This window comes from Hypomesus nipponensis, chromosome 8 (genome assembly GCF_054491055.1).
Source record: "Hypomesus nipponensis isolate SF chromosome 8, ASM5449105v1, whole genome shotgun sequence".
In the NCBI taxonomy this organism is placed as follows: domain Eukaryota; kingdom Metazoa; phylum Chordata; class Actinopteri; order Osmeriformes; family Osmeridae; genus Hypomesus; species Hypomesus nipponensis.
The window spans coordinates 5,330,646-5,348,578 of record NC_140368.1 but is presented as its reverse complement, the minus strand read 5'-3'; the positions used below and the strand labels follow the sequence as shown (position 1 = coordinate 5,348,578).

The following is a 17,933-nucleotide window of genomic DNA, read 5'->3' as shown; positions in this document are numbered from 1 at the left end:
AATTAACTTGTTCTCATAGAATTCAGCCCTCTCATCTCCAGTTCATCATAACAGCACTGATCCTATATTTAATGTGCTCTCTGTCTATATTAGATCTCAGAGGACAGAGTGAGGGCATGTGTGTGTGTGCACACTACCCACGAGCGTGTGTGCGTGTGTGCGTGTGTGTGTGTGTGTGGATATGTCAAATTCTGTAGGTTCAGATCCCACCAGTAGAGTAGTTTCAGCCACGTTGCTGATGAAGTCACCTTCCTTTGTCCTACCTTAGGTCCATGGACCAATCATCATGAGGGTACACTGCAGGACCCTCCCCTTGCTCCTCCCCTTCCTGGAATCCTTACCTCGCCATTGGCCGCACCACTGCACCCAAGCCAATGGCAACCTGCCCTCCCATAGAGTCTTACCCTTCTGCCGCCACTTCACCACTGACAGATCCACCCCTCAGCCTCTGAATGGCCCAGAGTCCGTGGAGGTGTTAGGCCACGCCCACCCTCGGGACGACTTCACCAATGTGACTCCCAAGATCCTTTCCAAGGTCGGCCGCAACCTGCACAACCAGTCACATCATCCATTATGGCTGATCAAAGAGCGAATCAAAACCCACTTCTACTCCATCTACACCGCTCACCGTGGAAACCCGCTATTCAGCGTCTATGACAACCTGAGTCCCGTGGTAACGGTGGAACAGAACTTTGACAGCCTGTTGATCCCAGCCAACCACCCGAGCAGGAAAAGAGGCGACAACTACTACCTCAACAGGTGCTCCATTCATTACCTCACTCATTCACTCACGCACAGATTCATCCAGGCTCATTAGTTTATAAGACAACAAATGGGGGGTTTCATGGTGGTTTGGTGCAAACCACCATGAAACCCCTCCAAAGCAAGGACATTAAGATGAGCATCCTATATTGTGACGATGCTACCACAGTTTCCTATAAGCAGTTTGCTTTTTTTTCATTCATACATTCCTTTATTCATTCATTTATTTGTTCATGAATTCACTAATTCACCCACTCCCTCATTCATTCATTCATTTACACAATCATTCATTCACCCATTGACTGAACGTGGTCCTTTGATCTGGGCCTGCTGTCTCCCAGGGGCACCATGCTGCGCGCCCACACCTCTGCCCACCAGAGGGAGCTGGTAAGGTCTGGGCTGGATGCCTTCCTGGTGGTAGGGGACGTGTACCGCCGGGACGAGATCGACGGCAGCCACTACCCGGTGTTTCACCAGATGGAGGGGGTCAGGCTGTTCTCCAACCACGAGGTCAGAGGTCATACAGCCCTTCTCTGTTCTCTCTCCCTGATCTATCTTATTCTTTCTTTACTTTTCTTTCATTTGTGTCTTCTACTGGTGTCTGTTCTGTGTATGTTGTCCTTCTCAATGACGCCGAGTGTTGTTAATGTGCAATAAGGTATGTCTCTCTGTGTGCGATGACATCACGTGTTAACGGCATGTATTGTGTCTCTGTGTGGTAGCTGTTTGCACGTGTGCAAAGTGGGGAGGACCTGTCCCTGTTTGAGAGGGGGGGGCGGAGGACCCCCCAGAAGCAGGAGAGACACACGCTGGAAGCCGTCAAGCTGGTGGAGTTTGACCTGAAGCAGACCCTCACACACCTGATCAAACACCTGTTTGGAGAAGGTAGGGAGCTGTGGGCTGCTCTAGTATGAAATAGTGGGCATACCTGTCAATTTACCCAGCAGCCCTGCCTCCCCGTGCCCCCCCCACCCCTGTCTCACAGCAGCTCTCTCTCTCCTCTTCTCACGTCTTCATCCCTCTCTCCTCTCCTCCTCCAGAGCTCGAGATCAGGTGGGTAGACTGCTACTTTCCTTTCACTCATCCCTCGTTTGAGATGGAGGTGCGTTTCCAAGGCGACTGGCTCGAGGTTTTGGGCTGCGGGGTGATGGAGCAGGAGCTGGTGGACTCGGGTAGGGTAGCGCGTTCACACACACACACACACACACACACACACTAGTGTATTCTCTGCATCTGTGTAGACAAGGTACTTAGCTTGCAGTTCTGCTCTTGAACAAAGCTGTGTGGACACGCTTGAACAAACATCCACTACCGATCAATAAAACATGAAATGGACGCCATGTTCACTTCCCTTGACAAAACACAAATGAGCCCCTCAGATTAGTAGGACACTTTTCCAGTTGTGCGCGTGTGGGTGTGTGTTTGTATTTGATGTGCCGGTGTCGTCAGGGTCAACCAGATCCCTACCTTTGCGTCTCTGTACCGTTTCTGCAGTTCCTACCACTGCCAGGAGATGGGGCTGCTGGGGGTCTGGAGGTGGAGTGTGGTTGAGGCTGTTTTGAGTGATGGAATCATATACATACAGGTTTGGTATTAGGACCCTCCAGGCCCTTGGATACAGACCAGGGTTTGGTACAGTATTAGAGGAGGAGGAGGAGAGGCCAGAGGGTTTATTTTGAAACATGGCTTCACACAGAGAGGCACCATGGTGTTTAGACGCCCTCAATAATTCAACAGCCCCTGTATCTTTCCCTCTCCCTTCATAACTCTCCCCTTTCTCTCTTTCTATCTCTATGCTCTTTTCTTTCTTTCTCCCTCTCTTGCTCTTTCTCTGTCTCTGGGTTTAGTCATCCCTAACTCTTTTTTTCTCTTCATCCATTTATCCAATCCAATCCTCTCTTCCATTTTATTTTCTCACCAACTTGCAAGACTCCAGTGGTGTTGTGGAGTGTGTGTGTGTGTGTGTGTGTGTCAAGGATGTGAAGGTTTAAATCTGTTTCGATGTTGGCGATGCGTGAGGCCTCTTCTAAAATAGTTTAGATTTTAGGGCAAAGATAGAGAGAACCAAAAGGAGGGGCTAGAGGGCTAGAGAAGGGGGAGGAAGAGAAACTAATATCCATCTTGTTTTCCTGTGTGTTTTTCTTCATGTTGGTGTCTGATGTGACAGGTGTGCTCTGGTGCTAACAGTTACTTCATTATAGGCTGACGCCTAGCTCAACAGGCTAAACCATGGATGACAGCCCACACACAACCACACACACACAACCACACACACACAACCACACACACTCACAGATTCTGGGTCCAAACACACAGACACTACACACACTCCTCAGACTCAGAACCTGTGTGCGTGTGTGTGTGTGTGTGTGTGTGTGTGTGTGTGTGTAATGACAGTAGTCCTATAATGCAGTGAAAGTTGATTACATATCAATAGAGGTGTCCCTCTGCCCTTGGGCTCTGCTGCAATGCTCTTGACAGACATTATGTGCAAAAGAAGACTCTTCCTTCAGACTACATACACACACGCTCTTGTCTCTCTCAGTCTCACGTTCTTAACTCTGGTGTCTCCCATCTTCTCCCCCCCCCCTCTTTCCCCTTCTCTCTCCCCATCTCTTCTCCCCTCCTCTCTGCCCCTCTCCTCTTCTCTCCTTTATTTTCTCCTCTCCACTGCAGCAGATCAGTGTGGCTCCGTTTCCAAGGCAACCACTCATTCAGTCCCATCACACACACCCCACCCGCTCTCTCTTTTTCTCTCATACACACACACACACACACACAAACACTTACACACTCGCTCAATCCCCTTTTTCCTTTTGAAGCGGGCAGACAATAGGGCGAAAGAGAGGGAGGGGAGGGAAAGGGGGCTAAACTAAACGTGTGTCAGGATTCCCTCCAGACAGGACCAGCAGCAGGGACACAAGTGTGTGTGTGTGTGTGTGTGTGTGTGTGGAGGGGAGGGGAGTGGAGTGGGGAACAGGGAAGAGGTCCAAGGGGGTGAGAATGAGAAGCTGAGAACGGAGGTGAGATAAGGGGGAGGAATATGAGGTGAGGAGGCATGGTGTGAGGAAGAAGAAGAGGATGGGGGAGGGTCAAACAGCAGAAGGGGAGGAGACAAGGGCGTGGGGGGGGAGTTATAACTCCCTAAGGCGTGACCACCATATGTGAAGCGTGGAAGAAGTGTGCCAGGGGCAGGATTGACAGGATCAGAGAGGAGGGAGTGAGGGATTAGGAGGGTGGGAGGGAAAGCGAAAGACAAGAAGGACAAATGCAGATGGGGAGAGAAGGAAAGAAAGAAAGAAATTGATGCTGGGGTTATAGAAGGAAGGAGGGAGGGAAAGACATAGAAAGAGAAAGAGGGGAAAACAATAGAGGGAGGGGGTGGCTTGGGAAGAGAGGAAGGTAAAGGGAGGAGAGAGGGAAGCGGGGGGGATCTCCATTAGTGCTGGCGTTCTACTTAGTTATTCATTAGAGAGTGGCTGTGTGGATTGCCTTCGCCCTGAGACGTGCGTGTGCGCCTTCACGTGTCCCTGGAGTGTGTCCCCAGCACATGGGACCCGGTGTTAATGACGCCACACCCCGCCACACCTGATTAAACCCCGCCCCCCCTCCCCCCCCCCCAGGGCAGGGACGTCCCAAGAGAGGGGGGGGGGCAATGTGATTAAAGTCATGTTGGTGACAATTAACACACACACACACACGTTCTTTCTCTCTAACCCTAACCTGCCAGGGGACCCAGTGAGGCCGTTCAGGGCGGAGGCAGGGGTGGGCTGGGTCCAGGTGGCACCTTCAGTCATAATCCCCCTTCCTGAATAAATCATGTGCACATTTTGACTCCCTTCTCTCCCCCCTCAGACCCCCATTCTGTGTTCTTTTCTCCAAGCCAAGTCCCTCCTCCCTGTTAGTTCTCTCTTCAGCTCTCCATGCTGTCACAATTAATCATTTTATTTTTCTGATGAGTCAACAATTTAAATCAGTTACTTATGCCTCCGTCTCTTTCTCTATATCTAGATCTTTCTATATCTTTCTCTATCTGCTGTTTGATCGATGGTATCTATTTTTCCTATCCCATCCAATCGGTGTGAAGGAGATGGAGTGAGAGCGATAGGTATTTTAATTTAAGATTCAGTTGATTTTGTTTAATCTAAACTAAGGAAAAGCCTGGAAAGTTAAGAATTCCATTTTTTTAAATACAATTTGAGGAGCAGGGATGCGGAGCGAGAGACAGGAGGAGGCACAGACACCAGTCGGCGCGGTGACCTCTCTTGTTTTGTTAAGCTGGTTACTCCGCCCACTCCCTGGCCCCTAACCCCAAAGCAATTGGCAGGCTGCCCCCCCATCCCCCTCACCCGGTCCCTCTCCCGCCCCCCTGCTTCACCCCCAGTCCCAGTGGTCCCACTGGAAGCAATCACTGGTGGGAGACAGCTGGTCCCCCCGCACACACACACACGTATGCACGCGCACACACACATTCACACATGCACACACACACACAGTCATACACTCGCACACATGCATATACACACACGTGCACTAACTTATATATATACACACGGACACACGCACACAGACACACGCACACAGACACACGCACACAGACACGCACACAGACACACAGACACAGCAGCACCTCTGGTCTCAGGGGTCGGTGGAGGCCAGAACAAACATTAGTTTGTGCAGTGTTCCATTTCAGCCTGCTGGCTCCTCTGGGCTAGTCATAGGCAGACAGGGAGAGAGAGAGAGAGAGAGAGAGACAGAGAGAGAGAGAGAGAGAGAGAGAGAGGGGGGAGGGGGAGGGGGAGGGGGAGGGGGAGGGGGAGGGGGAGGGAGAGGGAGAGGGAGAGGGAGAGGGAGAGGGAGAGGGAGAGGGAGAGGGAGAGAGGGGGACAAAAGAGGAGTGAAGGGAGAGTGAAGAGTGAAAGAGAGAGATGGGGTGTGTGGATGAGGAGGGATGGAGCGAGGACTGGAGGCATTTGCTGTTTAAGATGCTAGAAGAGAAGGTGATAGAGGTATGGAGCGAGGGAGGGAGGAGTAGAAAGGGAGGTGGGGAACAGACTGGAGAAGATGAATGGGGAGACAGAGAGAAGAGGAGTAGAGAGAGAGGAAATGAAGAAGAAAAGTGAAGAAAGAGACAAAGCTGAAAGAGGAACACACTCGAATGAAATGTTTTGTTTGTTTGTAAAAAGAGAGAGAGGCAAGAGCTAAATGGAGAGAGAGAGAGAGAGAGGTAGGGCTGAATGGAGAGAGAGAGAAAGGTAGGGCTGAATGGAGAGAGAGAGAAGGGTAGGGCTGAATGGAGAGAGAGAGAAAGGTAGGGCTGAATGGAGAGAGAGAGAAGTAGAGCCAGATGAAGGAATGCAAAGCAATAGCCCCCAGGCTTTCCTTATGTAATACGTCATCAACAATATACCAGAGGTGGTAGGCACCATGTGTGTGTGTCTGTGAAAGTATTCATCTGCTTGTTCTCTCCACTTCCTGGTTGTTGTTTGTGTGGTGGTTGTTGTTGTTGTTATTGGGGGCTGGTCAGCTGGTGTGGAGTCATGCTCCTGTTGGCCTCAGACATTCACATCCTTTAGCCCATGGGGAACAGGTGGTTCATGGTGAATGAACAGAGACTCCATACACACACACACACACACACACACACAGAGCCATACGGATGACTTATGAGGACGTCATACACCTCCTACTGTCATCCAGTGATACATAATAGGGTGTGCGCACATTGTAAGTGTGTGTGTGTGTGTGTGTGTGTGTGTGTGTCGAGCACATGAGGTACACAGGTATTGTATGACATCACAGGCCTGTAGCTTCAGACACATACAAACACATACAGAGAGATCCATCAGGCTGTCGGTGTCAGCTGATGTCTCTGTATGTCCCTACAGGAGTGTGTTTGTGTGCCTATGCCAATAGTGTGTGTGTGTACGTGACTATGCATGTCTCTCTCTGCTGACTCAGCTGTCTCTGAATGTGATGTGCATGGTAAACGGCCTGCCTTGTGTAAGTGTGTGTGTGTGTGTGTGTGTGCATGGGAGAGAGGGTGGGTGTGCGCGGTGTATGGCTCCTCGCCAGAAATAGTCCGCTGTCCCCGAGGGGGGGAGGAGGGGGAGGGGATGGAGAAGGGAGAGGAGGAAAGGAGAAGAGAAGGAGAATGGAGAGAAAAGAGGAGAGAGAGAGAAGCAGTAGAACAGAGTACAGCATCGTCGCTCGGTAACATGCTGCCCTATCACATGAGAGTAGAACCCTGCCATGGTTCCCACGTAAAGAAAAACGTTTGTGCGTGTGTGTTTACACTACTAATGTCTGTGTTTATTAGCCCAGAGTTTAAAACAGCACCACTTAATAAAGGCATCCTCCAAAGTGTGTGTGTGTGTGTGTGTGTGTGAGACCAGACCAGACTATTAGCTGCTAACGAGCTCTGTTGTTCCTGGTGGTTTTCTCATGTGGGCGGGGTCAGATTCAGGGAGGGCCACTGCTCGCCACGACGATGGTAAAACCAACTCAAACGGTTGTCATGGCGTTTTAATTGAGGGCCTTATTTCCTGAAATGGTGTGTGTGTGTGTGTGGGGGGGCTCCGGCAATAACTCTGACACTAGTAGAGGGGAGAGGAGGTAGCTCCATAGCAGCCAGACTGTCATGTTGGCTACACAGGCCTATGACAGACTGGTCTTTTGTCTAGCCCTAGGAAACACACACACACACACACACACACAGGCTCTGCTGCAGTGTTCATCCTGGGCTTAGAGGCTTGTGGCCTGGTTCTCCTCAGGGAGACTATAGAGAGACCAGCACTGGAATATTAACCAGAGACCCAGGTGGTACTGGTGTGTGTGTGTGTGTGTGTGTGTGTGTCTGGCTGTTTGCAAAGGACTGTGGTGGAACTGTGTTCTTGTATGAGAGTTATGTTGTTGTATCAGGACAGGACCACATGGCCAGAGGAACCTGCCACCGGTCATGTGTGTGTGTTCTATTCATGGTTGGACTATTATTGGATGGCCAGACAGATATAATACTGCTCCAGTGACGGGGATGTCTAGGTAACGAAAACCAAAAGCTGTCTTTAAACTGCAACACCATGATGGTTGTATGAACGAGTTTATGAAGGACTGAGAGAATGAGTGAATGAAGGAATGAAATGGGACAGCTTTACTTAGGAATGAGATGTATGTGTTGTTGCTGCAGTGAAGGTCCAGCATCTCCAGATGCTCTCTTACTGTCCGTCGGTCAGCTCTAGTGACAGGTGACAGTTTCAGTCCAGCGTTCAGAGACATCCCATAATAGCCCCCCCCCCCACTCCTCCCCCCAGAGAGATCACAGGGACGTTGGTGGCATTAAAGTGACATTCTGTAGATTACTTACTGACCTCCGCCCTCATCTCCTCTATCCAATCACCTGGCAGATGCGATGTGTAGGAGGGGCTTGCATACTAAAGAGTTCAGTTTGGAACAGCGGTGTTGTCATGGTTACCTCAGCCATTCTCTAATCTCCCCCTCTGTGTAGGTTTCACACACAGACGCAGTTCTCTGTAGTTGAAGGTCACAGGGTCAAGGTCACAGCAGGTTTATCATGGATGGATGGATGGATGGATGGATGGACGGAGAGATGGATACCTCAGCTTCCTCCAGCGAGTTGCAAGACCACAGTTAAATGAAGTTGGGTGAGATTGACTAGCTATTAGAAGGACAGTGATAAATGCAGGCCCTAATGAAAAGAGAGCAGTCTGTGTTAGAGGTGCTGAGGGGGTTTACTTAATTAGACAACTATCTCCTTTTAAGAGTCGTTAGGGAATCTAAAACGAGAACCGCTTTTTAGGAGCTTAGAGTAAAGAAGTAGTTGACAAAATAAATACACACTCATTAATCAATTCAAAATGATCTACATTTCTACGCTATGGTTACACCCACCAGTAGGTGGGAGTCAGATGGCTGAGCGGTGAGGGAGTCGGGCTAGTAATCAGAGGGTTGCCGGATCGATTTCCCGCCATGCCAAATTACGTTGTGTCCTTGGGCAAGGCACTTCACCCTACTTGCCTCGGGGGGATTGTCCCTGTATGTACTGTAAGTCGCTCTGGATAAGAGCGTATGCTAAATGACTAAATGTAAATGTAAATGTAATGAGACCAGTTCAAATTAGCAGCAGCAACAGATGCACATCTTCTCCTACCTGGAATGGTTAATGCATGCAGGGTCAGCAGGCGGATGAACTGCTGCTGTGTTAATCCCATGGCCACCCTCTGAGAGAGGGATGCGGAGGAAGGGGAGGAAGAGGAGGAAGAGGAGGAGCAGGAGGGGGGGAGGAGGAGGAGGAGCAGGAGGAGGTGGAGGAGGAGCAGGAGGGGGAGGAGGAGCAAGAGGGGGAGGAGGAGCAAGAGGGGGAGGAGGAGGAGGGGGAAGAGGAGGAGGAAGAGGAAGAGGAAGGGGAAGAGGAGGAGGAGGGGGAAGAGGAGGAGGAAGAGGAAGGGGAAGAGGAGGAGGAGGAGGAGGTGGAGGAGGAGGAGGGGGAAGAGGAGGAATTCTTGTGAATTAAGTTCAATATTTTAATGAGACAGACAGGTTACACAATATGTGTAAATATGTGTAACTCCTCCCCCTCCTGCTTTGGATAAAAGCATCTGCTAAATGAAATGAAATGTAATGTGTGTCTGTGCTATCGAGGGACTTCCTTCCTGACTTCATAGCAGGGGTCGGTCTAGGACAGGGCAATAGGCCCACACCTCTTTCTCTTTATTGTTTCCTCTGAAGTAAACCACCTGATACTCAAGTATTCGTATTGTCGTCCAGCTTCTAATTTGAGGATTAGCTGTAAATGAGGAAGTGATAGAGGAGGGTTTCCTGAACCTACATTGCCAGAGCTTAGTCCTTTATCCCCCTTTTAGAGCAGGTTAAGCCGCCTTGTCATCCTTGTATGAATAATTAGCGGCTCTTGTGGCTCTGGCCTTCACTGACGTTACGAAGAGAACTGGAGCCTGGGGCATTTGGGAATGGCAGAGAGATAGATTAGGAAACAGAGAGAGAGAGAGAGAAAGAGAGAGAGGGAGGCGGAGATCAGAGAGAGGCAGAGAGAGGCAGAGAGAGGCAGAGAGAGGCAGAGAGAGGCAGAGAGAGGCAGAGAGAGGCAGAGAAAGAGTGATGGATGAAAGAGAAAAAGAAATGAGAGCGCTAACTTCTAAAGAATACAGCATCTGTTATTCAGTAGGGTCATGGTCTACATGTATAATAATACATATACAGTATTAGTGTGGGTCACATGAAGATAAGAGAGGAAGACAGAGCGGGAGAAGTAAATGGTGTGACAGAAAAGGTAGAAGGGGAAGGAGGACAAACAGACGAACAGATTCTGTATGAAGAAGAGAAGGAATAGAAAGAGAAGGGATGGAGAGAGAAAAAAGATGGGGAAAGACAAAGAGAGAGGAAAAGGGGGCGGAGGGAGTGAGAGGGAGAGAAACGGGATGGTCTGTAATCGTCCTATTCTCTTTCACTGGCAACGTTATTCATCGTGGCATGAATTAAACAGATGCTACAAAAGTTACAATCTCTTGATCGCTGCTGAAAAAGCGATGCATGGAGGTGATATGGGTTTGTCGCCTCACACCATCTCTCTCTTCTATTTCTCGCTCTCCTCTCTCTGCCTGGTTCTGTTTTCTCCCTCTATTCCTCTCCTAATCCCTCTTCCTTCCTCCATATCTCCCATCCCCCTCTCCTCTTCCTCGATCTGTCTGCTTCCGCAGTTGTCCTTCCATGTTTTTCCTCTCCTTTAAGGGCTCTTAATCAGAACACACCTGTCCCTGTAGTTGTGTTCTGAGACAACACTTCTGCCTCTTCTTCTTTATCTATATCCCTCTCTCTTTCCCATCTACCCCTGAACATATTGATGTATACATAGCAACATAAACGTTTGACTCAGTTACTAATCAAACTGCATAATTTACGTTCCCCGCATAATTTATTCATAATGATGGTTCAATATACAAACCTCCAAACAGACTGAACCAATATTGTTCCTAAAATCTATATTAATCACTGCATGCAGACAGGATTCATTGAATGTATCAGCATCGCGTGCAGTAGCAGACACAACTACAGCTGCTGTTGAACACACGTGACACTCAGCTGTGTACAGGAGCTGGTTCCATGTTAGATCCTTCCTTCTCATCAACTCTCCTGTAGAACACAGAGAAGTGTTCGAGTCGGGTCAACCAAACATAAAGACTCCACTCCCACCTTCTCTTTTGCACTCTCTCTCTCTCTCTCTCTCTCTCTCTCTCTCTCTCTCTCTCTCTCTCTCTCTCTCTCTCTCTCTCTCTCTCTCTCTCTCTCTCTCTCTCTCTCTCTCTCTCTCTCTCTCTCTCTCTCTCCCTCTCTCAGACAAGTAAAATGTTACCTGGAGAAGCACAGGGTGCCAATCAATAACTGACATTTCTGCTGCCTTGCACATATGGATACATACAATAGATAACACACACCAACTCTCACACACACAGACACACTAGAATATACAGACCAACTCATAGATAAGCTAGCTCTCTCTCACACACACACACACACACACACACACACGGAGAGAAAGAGAGAGTGAGAGATCGACAGCAGGGATGCAGAGAGAGGTGATGAAAGGCACTAGCAGTGAGTGATGGAGAGCGAGAGAAATAGAGGAGAGAAAGTGGGCAGGGCAAAGAGGATTGGTTAACAGAGAAGGAGAGAGAGAGATTTTTGAAGCAGTTCTGAGAAAAACATGACGGTAATTGAGTGATGAATGGATTAGATGAGGATAAGGGACAGTGAGGGGGGATGAAGTGTAAAGGAGAGAGAAAGAAAGAAATCCGTAAAAAGAGAGAGAGAGGGATGGCACGATGGCGTCACGCTGCGAGACTGAGCATTGCCAAGGGCGATTAGAACTACTGATGTCACCGCGACAATTTGTAGACCGTCATATGCACCGCCCACTACCCTCCACAGGCCCCACCTCTTGCTCTGATTGGTTCTGGGAAGGGGGTCTGGCATCACTGGAGTGCGGGCGAACACAGGGATGAGATAAGTGTGTGTGTGTGTGTGTGTGTGGTCTGAGGTCATCCTCCGATGCTGTGTATTTGTGCCATCCTGTTGGCTGACGTGTGTGCCACCGGCTGAGGTTTTCACTGGTGCACTAAGTTCTGGCACACATGACACACACACCACGACACACACACCACGACACACACACCGCGACACACACACACCGTGACACACACACACCGCGACACACACACCGCGACACACACACCACGACACACCCATTGTCCCTTATTCAAACACAAAGGCACTGTCCCTTCCACACACGCACTGTGTCCTTAGCTCACACACACACACACTCACACACACACACACACACTGTGCTGTCCGGCCTATTACAGAGGTCGACTACAGCACTTTAGTCACAGGTAAACGTAATCAACAAGGTTAACTGTACATGATACAGCACTGTAGTCACGGTTAAACATAATCAATCAAGTCCATGAATTGTAAACCCAAACCTTACAGTCCAATACTGTATCATGGTGTAGACGGCTGTGTGAGTTTTTTGTGCTGCTGTCAGAGCTGTCATCCTCCTGGGTTGACAGACCTCACGCTAGCCTCTGAGACCACACGCTAGCCTCTGAGACCACACGCTAGCCTCTGAGACCACACGCTAGCCTCTGAGACCACACGCTAGCCTCTGAGACCACACGCTAGCCTCTGAGACCACACGCTAGCCTCTGAGACCACACGCTAGCCTCTGAGACCACACGCTAGCCTCTGAGACCACACGCTAGCCTCTGAGACCACACGCTAGCCTCTCAGACCACTGTTCTGTCCTCTTGGTCCGGTGATAGCGTCTGGGTCGGTGTGCTGACCCTAGTTCGAACCCTTGTCAAGTAACCTGGAGAGAGGGGGGATTTTATCCTGATGTTTAATATGGTCCATGTGCTGCTCTCATTAGTGGTAAATGTATTCATTTTGTGTATTAGGAGGGAGGGATGGAGGGAGGTAGGTGAGGTGGAGGAAATAGGGATGGAGGAGTGAGTGATGGAGAGAGGGGTGGTGAAGGGGAGGGAGGGGGAAAGAATACGGAGGGAGTGAGGGAGGGTAATGGAGAAAGAATTTTGATTGATTCTGTCTTATGAAGAGGTGTGTGTGTGTGTGTGTGTTTGTGTGTGTGTGTGTGTGTGCTGCCTCCTTTATGAAGTAGAGATTTATTCAGATGTGTTCCTCTGCTCTCTGTGACCTAACAACCTCTGCTCATTACCATAGAAAGCTGCTTTGCTCTGCAGAGAGAGAGAGAGGGAGGGAGGGAGAGGAGGGGAGGGAGGGAGGGAGGGAGGGAGGGAGGGAGGGAGGGAGGGAGGGAGGGAGGGAGGGAGGGAGGGAGGGAGGGAGGGAGGGAGGGAGGGAGGGAGGGAGGGAGGGAGGGAGGGAGGGAGGGAGGGAGGGAGAGTTGAGCGAGGGAAATATGAGAACAGGAGAGATTCAGAGACAGACACCAGGCAAATAACTGTTTTCTCAGTCAGACCAATCATGGAACAGACAATACCACAAACACAACCATGACAGCCAATCCTATCCTTAACATGGGTGGCTTCCATCTCCAGGCCACACCCCTTTGCCTAAAATATTTTTGGATCCTTTCTTGATTTTACTTTAGTGCGGGTGGATTGACCTCTCTTTCTCTCCTCTTCCCTCCCTCTCCTCCTCCCCTCAGCGGGAGCAGGTAACAAGCTGGGCTGGGCGTTTGGGCTGGGTCTGGAGCGCCTGGCCATGGTTTTGTATGGTATCCCAGACATCCGTCTGTTCTGGAGTCAGGACGAACGCTTCCTGAAACAGTTCCACCTGACAGACATCCACCAGCCCGTCACCTTCCAGGTGAGACCACAATCACACAACCATGTCGCAGTATATCTGTGCGCATTGCTTTGCTTGTGTTGCCTCCACTACCCCAGCCTCCACTACCCCAGCCTCCACTACCCCAGCCTCCACTCCCCCAGCCTCCACCCCCCAGCTTCCACCCCCCCCAGCCTCCACCCCCCCAGCCTCCACCCCCCCAGCCTCCACTCCCCCAGCTTCCACCCCCCCCAGCCTCCACCCCCCCAGCCTCCACCCCCCCAGCCTCCACCCCCCCAGCCTCCACTACCCCAGCCTCCACCCCCCCAGCCTCCACTACCCCAGCCTCCACTCCCCCAGCCTCCACCCCCCCAGCCTCCACTACCCCAGCCTCCACCCCCCCAGCCTCCACTCCCCCAGCCTCCACCCCCCAGCCTCCACCCCCCCAGCCTCCACTACCCCAGCCTCCACCTATGGGTCCGTCTCACTTAAAGTCATGAGCAGACCCACAAAGCCAAGACAAAGTGTCTGTACTGTCAGTAAAGTGTTAACAAACTCACTCCAACTGAACCACAACATGAACGCAGCCCTACTGGAGCCCCATCAGTGCAGCATTTTCGGCCAATGAGATTAAGAGTTGTTTAGATAAGACCTTGTGTAAGGGACAGGGAGGATGACCTGAGACAGACTGGGACGGGAGGGGGTGAGATGGGATGAGGGTGGGGTGGTGATATGGGATGAGGGTGGGGTGGTGAGATGGGATGAGGGTGGGGTGGTGAGATGGGATGAGGGTGGGGTGGTGAGATAGGATGAGGGTGGTGGGATGGGATGAGGATGGTGAGTGATCACCCTCAGCCTCCTGTTTCAGCTAGCTTCCCAGTCCGTCTCCCCCTCTCACTCTCCTCATAACTCACCCACTACAGTACCCCTCCTGTCCACACGCCTCCTTCCTTCTGTCTCCTGTCTCCCCCCTCCCCTCCCCTCCCGTCTCCCCCCTCCCCTCCCGTCTCTAGCTGTTTGGGCCTCTAATGAGCTGTGACAGGAGCGGTCATCCTTCCATCTTTCAATCCCTCCTGGTATCACCCCTCTATCACCCCCCCAAACCCCTCAGGTAACTCAGGAAGAACTGCAAGGATGATGGCTCACACACAAACACTGACACACAACAACCCACACACAGAACCCCACACAGTGTTGTTCATTTCGAGGGAGTCAGAGGTATTTTTTGGCTGGTTTAATTAGCGAGACATCTTCCCTGAGAAGAGAGTGGCGGGAGAACCTAAGGCAGGCTCTGCCGCCGGGCACCAAGCTAACTCCAGTCCCTGGCTTCTCAAGACACCCAGAGGCCTACCTATATGTCTGGCTTCCCACCCTCCAGCCTGTCTGCTATCCAGCAGACCAACTACAGCTGAACCAGAACCTAAACGAGAGAGAGAGCCTCTTTCTCTCCTTCTGGAGGGTTTACTTCTTCCCTCCGTCTGGTTCAGATCTAGTATAAAGACATCTATTCACACAACATTAACCTTTAATGTGTTCCTGCCTTCCTGTAGCAGTGCTGGGGCACCAGAAAACACTGAGTGATTTGTTCTCCCCCACAATATCGTACACACACACACACTACTAACAGGAATCCTCTCTCTTGGACTCTCCGTTTTCTTCTTCTGGCACCCCAGGTTATTGTGTTACTCTTCGTCGTCAGCTCCTTCTCTTCCTCTCTGAAAGCTTCTGAATAAATACTGCTGTGGGACATTCCTTCGCCATGGGAACCGCTTGTAACAATGCGGTGATGCCAACATTAATGTGTGTTTTTCTCTCTCTCTTTTTCTCTCTCTTCTCTCTCTCTTCTCTTTTTTGCTCTCTTTGTCATCTGCTCTCTCCCTCCCTCTCTCTGTCTCTCCTGCCCCTCCCTCCCTAGCCGCTGAGTAAGTACCCCCCCTTAATGAACGACATCTCCTTCTGGCTGCCTGCGGAGGGTTACAGTTCCAACGACTTCTACGACCTGGTGAGGACCACGGGAGGAGATCTGGTGGAGAAGGTCACTCTGGAAGACCGCTTCACTCACCCCAAGTAAGACACATTTACATTTAGTCATTTAGCAGATGCTCTTATCCAGAGCGACTTACAGTAAGTACAGGGACATTCTCCCCGAGGCAAGTGGGGTGAAGTGCCTTGCCCAAGGACACAACGTCATTTGGCACGGCCGGGAATTGAACCAACAACCTTCTGATTAATAGCCCAACTCCCTAACCGCTCAGCCATCTGACCCCTTGACACACACACAAACACACACATACACTGTTTATTGCACACCCTCACAAAAACATACACACGGCGAATATGGAGAACACAACAACAAGATGCATTATGTACAGAATCATTTCCTCTCACCCCCTTACCCTAACCCCAGACATAATGACAGGACAGTGGCTAGAATCCCTGACAACTGGTGGTCCTCTACTCTGTTACAGGGGAGGGGAACAGAGGAGCCTTCTGTCTCTTTATCTTGGTGGATGTGTGTGTGTGCATCTGTGTGTGCGTGAAGGTCCTACTCCATGCTGTGTCCGCAATCCACCTCCCGTTAACATCTCACGTCCTCCCTAGCAGAATGTGTGTCTGTGTGTGTGTGTGTGTTTAACAGCATAACGAGGGCCCTGCAGTGCGTAAAAACGCCTGCAAGCATTAATCTCTGTCCCTGCTCTTAATCTGTTTTAAATAGCAACCTTTTCCCTCCTCTCTGTAATGATGGCCGTAAATATAAGCCCGTCTGGCCTGGCCCAGCTCCGATCAGCCTGCATGGAGACGTGACAGCCAGCTGCATTGGTGTGTGCGTGTATCTGCAGTTTCCCTGCTGCCTTCCTCTCCCTTTCGCTATCGTCCTCTTTCTTCTCTGTCTCCCCCCGCTTTCCCCGCTAACCTGTATCTCCCACTTTCTGCCCCATGCCCCCCTCCATGTCCTCCCCTAAGTTTATGCCCGTCGCCCGGTTCCTCCTGCCTACCCCTGCAGTCCGATCAGTTGTGTTGTGATATTGATAGGCCGCTTTCTTAGTAAACTAACTTCCTCCTACGGCCCCATTATCTTTCTGCATCATCTTCCTCCGTCTTACGCCTGTCTCCACTGATATCCGTCTTCCCCGGTTGCCTGCATACTGGCAGCTCTAGGAACAAGATGGCTGCCATCATCCTCTTTGTCACCTCAGAAACGCTGTGTCATGATTCTTTTGGGGTGTATGAGAGAAAGAAGGGAGGAGGGAGAAGAGGGTAGGAGGAGCTGAGGATGAGAGGGGAGGTTGAAGAAAGGAGAGGAGCATGATAAAGAGCGTGGTGGACTTCAAAAGCGCCAAGGTTCAAAAATGGCTTAGACAGAAATCGGATTACAAAGGCTTGCTTTATTTGCCTCAAGAACTGGAAGTTACATTCGCTAAACGTCCCAGCCAGGGAAGTCCGGTTGGATGTGAATACAACAGACATTTATGCTGATCATAACACGTCATACAGATCAAATGTAGGCTACCTGTTAGCAATCAGTCTTTGGCAACGATAAACAGATGGGGAAGTCTGTTTGGCTCGTTGCTATGACAAAGGTCAGTTCCTCCGGGCGGACAGTTTTCTATGTCAGCGTGACCTGGTTTTATTGTACACACTCTGAGAACCCTTGTTGGGACAGAACATTTCATTGAAGATAACATCACTTGAGACACAGAAGAGGTCCAAAGAAAGAAATGTTCTGAGAATGTTTTGCACAGGAAAATGAATCGGCTATTGTTCAGGTGGCCGCCTGGCACAGCCTGATCTTAACAGGGGCAGCTTACAACACTTGTGTCCTAATTTGGGCGGTGCCATGAACTAACCCCAACATAGTGCGTATATCCAAAATACAGGATTTTTCAAGACCACAACGAGAGTTTTGAGGATTATAGGAGGGAGAGGAGAAAGGTTGTGACCTTGTCGTATATAACAGATCTTTAAAGGTGTAGAGAGGAGAAGAAGACATAGAGAGAGAGAGCACAAGAGAGAGTTAGAGTAGGTGAATGTAACGAACAGGGTAACATGACCTTCCTTTATCACCTGCAGTTACCAGCACAAGGACAGAGGAGTCTAAATATCTCCAAATGGAGATAAGAACTTAATTGTCCCTACTATTTACATAACATTTAAATTTGCCTTCGGCATTCTAGAAGTACAGCACAGGACAACAATAAAGAAAATCTAAAAAACTGTCCTCGTCTGTTAAAGGCAGTTCAGTTCAAGGAAAAGATAAAAGTAAAAGAACAAATGCAACAGTAGTTAGAGAACTCCACTGAGGTAAAGAACACCAGCTCTGATCAGACAGTCGG

At 50.2% G+C, this 17,933-nt stretch overlaps 1 protein-coding gene across 2 annotated transcripts in view; it reads left to right on the top strand.

Annotated features, from left to right (window-relative positions):
- Window positions 1-17,933, top strand: part of fars2 (phenylalanyl-tRNA synthetase 2, mitochondrial) — a 39,961-nt gene that overhangs the window by 7,696 nt on the left and 14,332 nt on the right. For both annotated transcript variants that reach the window (XM_084702646.1, XM_084702647.1), the window contains exons 2-7: window positions 269-759; window positions 1,104-1,272; window positions 1,485-1,647; window positions 1,803-1,934; window positions 13,481-13,641; window positions 15,515-15,666. In XM_084702646.1, the coding sequence (XP_084558772.1) occupies window positions 287-759; window positions 1,104-1,272; window positions 1,485-1,647; window positions 1,803-1,934; window positions 13,481-13,641; window positions 15,515-15,666 (1,250 nt within the window). In that variant the 5' untranslated portion in view covers window positions 269-286. The remainder of the gene's footprint in view (window positions 1-268; window positions 760-1,103; window positions 1,273-1,484; window positions 1,648-1,802; window positions 1,935-13,480; window positions 13,642-15,514; window positions 15,667-17,933) is intronic.